General features: G+C 36.0%; 1 protein-coding gene across 1 annotated transcript; it reads right to left on the bottom strand.

The window, feature by feature from the left end:
* Nucleotides 1-3971: 3971 nt before the first annotated feature.
* On the bottom strand, nucleotides 3972-7028 carry LOC137816948 (probable mitochondrial import inner membrane translocase subunit TIM21). The gene is made up of 6 exons (XM_068620135.1): nucleotides 6661-7028; nucleotides 6416-6594; nucleotides 6265-6313; nucleotides 5836-5955; nucleotides 5021-5209; nucleotides 3972-4373 (listed from the first exon to the last, which is right to left on the bottom strand). Exons 1-5 carry the CDS (start codon nucleotides 6826-6828, stop codon nucleotides 5036-5038), a joined length of 690 nt encoding a protein of 229 aa, XP_068476236.1. The 5' UTR covers nucleotides 6829-7028; the 3' UTR covers nucleotides 3972-4373; nucleotides 5021-5035.

Below are 7028 nucleotides of genomic sequence, written 5' to 3'. Positions count from 1 at the left end.
CGCTTCTCACTTCCGTTCCTCCTCTGGATCTATCTCAAGAACCTGCAAAGAAACGACACGGCGCCGCTGCGGCCGATCGCACTCCGACGCTCAAGTCAGTGACGGTATCACCAAATACTAAGAACTGGAACCGTGCAAACTCTCTCTCACAAACAGCTCTGTCACTCGCAAGCGTAAAGTGTATGAACTTAACGCGCGTACCTTAGGAAATCTGTTAAGAACTCTTATATACCTGGTGATTTTCTCTCTCCTGGCAGTTACAGACTTGAACACGTGGCTCGTATCCTACCGTACAGACGTGCGCGCCGCTTCTCACTTCCGTTCCTCCTCTGGATCTATCTCAAGAACCTGCAAAGAAACGACACGGCGCCGCTGCGGCCGATCGCACTCCGACGCTCAAGTCAGTGACGGTATCACCAAATACTAAGAACTGGAACCGTGCAAACTCTCTCTCACAAACAGCTCTGTCACTCGCAAGCGTAAAGTGTATGAACTGAACGCGCGTACCTTAGGAAATCTGTTAAGAACTCTTATATACCTGGTGATTTTCTCTCTCCTGGCAGTTACAGACTTGAACACGTGGCTCGTATCCTACCGTACACGTGCCATCATCTGGAGGATCCCTGACTTGGCGCTGCTTCTACTCTTATTTCGGCTAAGTTACCTATGCATGGTACGGCCCAGTGCATGGCTAACTTAGGAGTGCGATCTCTACTGAAACGGGCGAGTTAGGGCCTTCATACACCTTCCCTGTGGTCTCGCCGGCCGCCTTCATAATCTGCTTCTCCTTCGTCTTTCGGCGATGTGCTTATCCTGGCGATCTCCGATTGCCTGGTCGCCTGAGTCTACATCTGGCGACTTCATCTTTAACCTGGCGATCGCCTATTCTGGTAAGCTGGAACTCGGAACACGCCATCTTAACAATCGGCGACCACACGCGCCTCCCGACTCCCTTCCCATCTGCCAACCTGGCGCCTTGTCAACACGCCTACACTGTAGCAGGGTGCCACGTCATCGCACCCGACCACCAGGGCGGTACAACAATTTTATCATACAAATAATTCCATAAATAATATCATTAATTGAAATAAAATTCATCAGTAATTTGGAATTAAATAAAATATAAAGATTTGATCACATTGGTGATTACAAATCTATCATATAAATAATTCCAAAAATAATATCATTTATAAAAAAATATATACAAATATATATTTATGTCCTTACTTTTATTTATCATAATCTTTTCATCTTATTTAAAATAAAACAAGAATTCATGATTTAGAATGTAGTAAAAGACTTGAGATTTTTCATTATTTTAATTTGAAATCAATTCATAATGTAGCAGGAATAAAGGAATAAATTAAACCGTCAAAATTATCTTCAAATGATATTATTTTCTTTACAGTATTCATAATTTTAAAATTAGGGTTCATAAAATTGGGAAAAACATCATTCATATGGAGAATCACAAATTTGAGCAACCATGTTCTGATACCACATGTAAAATCAAAAGCGTATAATAATAAACAATAATGCACATCATCATAAGGATCTTACAAACTATGATTCTCACATTTCATACATTCATTATAATAGAGATAGGCACTTACTTGATCCGGGAGAGTTTCTATGTGAGCAATTTCTTTAATCTCCTTTTCCTAGTCTACCTCTTAGCAATTATGTTCTCGTCACACTCTTTATTGATGGTCAATAGTGAGAAACCTTCTTTGCAAAGACCCTATTTTTTTTCTTTCCCAATCTCCATCAGATTAGGTTTTCATTAGGTAATATAATATATATAACTTCTCAAATTAACCAATGTGCCTTTTATTTTATTAAAGCATATTCAGACCCAAAGCCCAACATTTATTTCGTATGAGTCACATTATAAAATTAATTTACATAATTTTCTAACAATATCACCACATAGACAACATTATAAGAGTAAGCTAGTAGTAAAGAAAAAACACCATAATACAACGATCTAGATAATTCATTTAATATTAGATAATCATGTTCGCCTTTGGCGAGTGAAGATATTAGATAAAATACTTACTATAGTGACTCAAATGATACTCTCACTTATCGACTTAGATGAAACTTTCGCTTTAACAAATCTACTTTTGCTCAATAAGGATATCGGATAAAGCACTCACTCGAGTGACTCAAAGGGAGACTTCCTTTTACCAACACATAAACACTTATAAAAATATGGTTATTCTCCTTAAACTTTAAAATACCTTTCTATCTCACTTCCTAAAATTCTTCTTTTTGGGCATAGTAATGAATCTACTTTACTTTTTATAATAACAAAGATGAAGACCATAGGCTAATAAAGAAAACATTACTACATCAAGCTAAACAATAAAATCTAGATTTAACAATCAGTTGAAGAGTTTTAGAATTAACATGCAGCTGAAGAACGTCAAACTCACATGCAACAAATGACCCAGACTCACATGCAACAGACGAACTTTAGACTAAACAAGCATCTAAGAAACACTATACTTATATGCACGTGCAACAAAAACTTCACATACAGCAGAGGGACCTCAAACGCATCCTCGACCAAAGAATTCAAGCTCAAACTTGAAACACAACATTATTCCACTGGAACTTTCACAACAAACGAACTTTATATCAAATATATCAACAAAGATCATACATACTAGCTTCTCTTACTTTGAAAATTCAATTACTACAAGTCGAAGTCCACCAAGTCCCATTTGACCTCAAAAAGCTCAAATATGCTTGTAGAAAACCCTAATCATCAAACTAATGATATCATTGTAACCTCATACTAGGAGATATTCATCTTTAACCATCAAACTTCTCATACAAACACATATTCCTAAGCGTAAGCGTGTAAACAACTCAACAAAACATCATCTCAACAAAGAAAAAAAAACTTGCTCCAAATGAAGTAATGTTCGCTAAATGATCTCTTCTTCTTTGATAGATTTCTAGGACAAACTTAGACCTTGAAAATGATGAACGGTTGACTCAAAAAAAAAATTAAAAAAATAAAAAATAATTTTAAAGAAAACAATATTTTTTATAAAATAAAATTAAAAATTATTTTTTTTCTATTTATAAATTTATTAACTTAAATAATAAAATATTGAAACGCTATCACATTTAAACCACTTAGATCAAATGACTCTCGATTTCCTGGAATGTAATTTTTTGTTAATGACATCAAAGATAAGAAACTCCTATGTTGCTGACATATGAAATTAGCCTATTATCTTGGTTTTGAGACAAAAGATAAAAAAAAATGAAATAAGTTGAGGAGTTAATTAATAATTGAATGTCTAATTATTTAATATAATAGAAAGAAATGTTTAATTATTTCATATAATAGAAAGAACTGAAAAGTAGAAAAAAAATTTATAAAATTATATTATTTGATTGATTTTATAAAAATAAAATAAAACAAACAAACAAAAAATATTATTTCGCCGAATTCTACTATTTCTTTTAAAAACAAATAAATTAACTACCTCCCTCGCTCACTTACCTCTCTATCAAACGAGAAGCAAAACTTTAAAAAAATCATCATTATTATTACCATATATAATCCTTACTTTTCATTTTTACTAATCTATAACGATGACATATTGAAAGATAGAGATGAAGACATAGTTATTTTAGAATAACTTGTCCATTTATTTCTCCGTCTGTGCGTTATATTACACTCAAACCTTTAACTTGTAAGGTTCTATTATTTCTAAGTTACAGTTCATGTTAGTTCCGCATAATGTTCACCCAATTATCTCCAAGATCAACGTCCACAAACAAATATATTATCACAGCAAGTGATGATGCATGCTAGCAGATTTCATTATTTTCGGATTAGTTTTATAGCACATCCTGAGTCTTGTTAATGAATCAAAGTAATTGAAATCAGTGTAAACATCCTTGCTGTCTCCACGCTAACAATCATATATGACCCATATCAATTTTCATTTTTGGTTACACTCCCTTTATATATTCGTCCTTAAAAATGTTGCATTGTACAATACAACAAGAAACTCAATGTGGGAATTGTCATGTGGGAATTGTCAACAATAACAACAAATTGATTGGCGGAATTCTCAACTGTCAAGGACAAAGTAATTGCTATGGTCACCGTTACTAAGATCCTGGCCCAAAACTTTTCCTCAAATCTGCAGGTTCTAAATGGAAAAACAAAAATACTGAACCTGAGACTTCGGGATTCAGTTTCTCACATTATTTGACTTTCTTTAATTTTTTTTTTCCTTCTTTCAACTTTCATTCGGTCCTCTTATGAAACATAGACTGGCTAAGGTGGTCAATGCTAATAGCTGAAAAATGCTGCCTCCAGTAATGGACCAAATAATAAATACCTGCATTTAGTATGTCAGAATTCTTATGATTCTTCAAGTTTTATGGAATGCACGGAAATATGAATGCACACAAACTGGACTGTAATACCAACAGGTGAAAGGATAATTTTCCCTTCTAGCATACAATCAGAAATCAGATTTCTTATGATTCTTAAGTTTTCATTTGCATATGAATTGCATACTAAAGCATTAAAATAGCAACAGGTAACAGGAATTTTTCCTTCTAGTAATTTGGAGTATATATGCAGTCAGAAGAACAAAAGAAAAAGTATTGCAAAGTGCATATAGCCTGATATTCACAAACAAGTCAATGTAATCAAGAGCTTAAGTGAGATAAGGGGACATTAGTGAAGGAAAAGGACTGCGTTCAAGGTAACACAGAAACACAGACACACACATATTGCATGTCTAACATCTGCAACAGGTTAACAAGTTAATGGAATGTGCAGAATAGAAAACAACGAAGTTTATAACATTTTGAAGCTCCGGCTCTCCATTTTCTTTATCTGGGAACTTTGGATGTATAATGCACAGGGTTATCACGTATAATTTAGAGTTGTGAAAAGTAGGACCTCAATATCAAACAGAAACACAAATGACAATCTAGTGACTACAGAGAATAACCAGAAAAAGGTACTGAACAAAACCTTGTCTCGTCTGGCCTACTTGGTTGCACTGTAAGATGGAATGTATGACTCCAGAATTAGCTGTGCTGTAGAAGGTGCTCTAATCTCAACAATCAAGTAAGTAAACTTCCATTCATTGTCAGCTGGACCTTTGAACATCTCAGAGAATACCTTTCCATGTCCATGGGGGCCCCTGATGTAAAAATTAACCTGTAAGCCAAAATAACATATTTGAGTGTGAATCATATTATCAATATAAATGACACAGCTAGTAAACAATAATCATCTCCCACCATAGACAAAATTTTAAGAATTTGAAAGGGCAGATTGATAGAACCTGATAAGGACAGAGAATAAAATATATGGAAAGAGAGAGAAATGTCTTTTATAATCTAATACAATTCTCTGATACCAGAACCAGAATTCAAGAGACCCTGACATCTCCCCCATTCTAAGAATCCCAGTCTTTCCAACTTCATAAGATACCTCTCCTCTCAACTCCGTTTCTTATTTATAGACAACATGCCTTATTTCTCTAATTATCCCAGCCCCAGATACCTCAATAATATAACTAACAGACAAATAGCGAACTAACCTATTGTAATCAATTATTAAGGGGGTTACCTGACACAGGGGTAAAATACAGCAATATATCGAATGAAATCCTCCTCCATACCTTGCCTCTTTTCTCCTTTCTTCTTCATTTTTGTTTCCTCCCTTCCCAACCTTTCTTTTAAGTTTTTCTTTTACATCCCATGGGTTTATCAAAATAGTTCCCATAAAACGAAATGCGAATACATCAACAACAAAAATTGAGTAAATACTCATATGTTTACCTCTACATGCTCAACACCTTCTTCATCGGTCCATACCCTGTGAGGGATTCTTTGGCGAGCAGCTCGATTTCTACTCTCCTGACCATAACCAGTAATTGGAGATCCAATCCTCACACGTACCTGGTACAAAAACAAATCCAGCAAGCACAAGTGAACTTAAAACGCCAACCAGTATAGAACCAGCTACTGATTGTGAGTACCAACATTAACTTACAATTGTTTGATGCAGAGGTTTGGTTTGGCATGCACAAATTTTAATTACAATTCATCCTTTGCAGTAAATACAACATTGTTCAAATGCGTGTCTAATTTTAGCCTGAAGCTTTCGAACACCAAGTTCTTCAGCAAATGGAAATGCTTTATTTTAGATTTTTTTTTTTTTTTTTTGCAAGCTCATGAAAGTGGAAATGTGAGAAAAACGTGACTGACCTGGCCGTCATCTTGAATTCTTTTGAGAGCCTTGCTATAGATCTTGTACCTGCCACCAGGTCCCAGCAATTAAATAAACACATGTTTGAATATTATATTAGATAATATGCAACATTTTCATTGAAGAAAGAAGGAAGAAGAAGGTGATTACTCTTTAGGTTGAAAAATAAGCTCCTTGAAAACAGCATATCCGGCCGCAGCTGCGATTCCAAGCCCCGCAAGAATGACAACACTGTAGGACGCTCCCTCCACGAAGGTGACAGGCTTCTCCGGAATGTTATACGTTGGGGCATTAAAGGGATCCTCAACACTGGCTATATCCTTTTTGGCCTACAAATCAAACAGATCGAAATTAGGTTTGGAAGCAGTAAATGACGCATTCATTGACTCTCTGACCTTATTGCTAGATTCCCCGTGTTCGTTGGATTGGGATGTTTTGGAAGCAATGGACCTTGATCCTGTGATTGGGAAGGAGGGGGAAGGGACACTGGGGGCGTGGCGAGTGGCGAGAGAGCGCGTGCATGCCGAGAGTGCGCGATGGTGGGAGAGGATTCTGCGGAACATGGCGGAGTGACACTGTCTTTTCGTCTTCCACGGCGTTGAAGGTAGAAGAAGGGCTACGGAGAGTGGGGGAACAGGGTTCGCACCTCGCAAGCAAACTTCGGTTCAAAACGGCGCCGCCGCCTCTGTTTATCCTTTAATAGTTGGTTAAATTATATTTTACATTTTTTAACATTTTAAAACGATTTTTGTAGTTCAATGTC

This window comes from Phaseolus vulgaris, unplaced genomic scaffold (assembly GCF_000499845.2).
Source record: "Phaseolus vulgaris cultivar G19833 unplaced genomic scaffold, P. vulgaris v2.0 scaffold_14, whole genome shotgun sequence".
In the NCBI taxonomy this organism is placed as follows: Eukaryota; Viridiplantae; Streptophyta; class Magnoliopsida; order Fabales; family Fabaceae; genus Phaseolus; species Phaseolus vulgaris.
Note: the sequence above shows the minus strand (reverse complement) of the source record. Positions and strands in the feature narration are given on the sequence as shown.

Coding starts and splice junctions, on each gene's coding strand:
- LOC137816948 (XM_068620135.1), bottom strand. CDS start 6,828: ATGTTCCGCAGAATCCTCTCCCACCATCGCGCACTCTCGGCATGCACG. Junction 6,595..6,660: donor ACGGGGAATCTAGCAATAAG/GTCAGAGAGTCA, acceptor TTTGATTTGTAG/GCCAAAAAGGATATAGCCAG. Junction 5,956..6,264: donor GAATTCAAGATGACGGCCAG/GTCAGTCACGTT, acceptor TTTTTGTACCAG/GTACGTGTGAGGATTGGATC.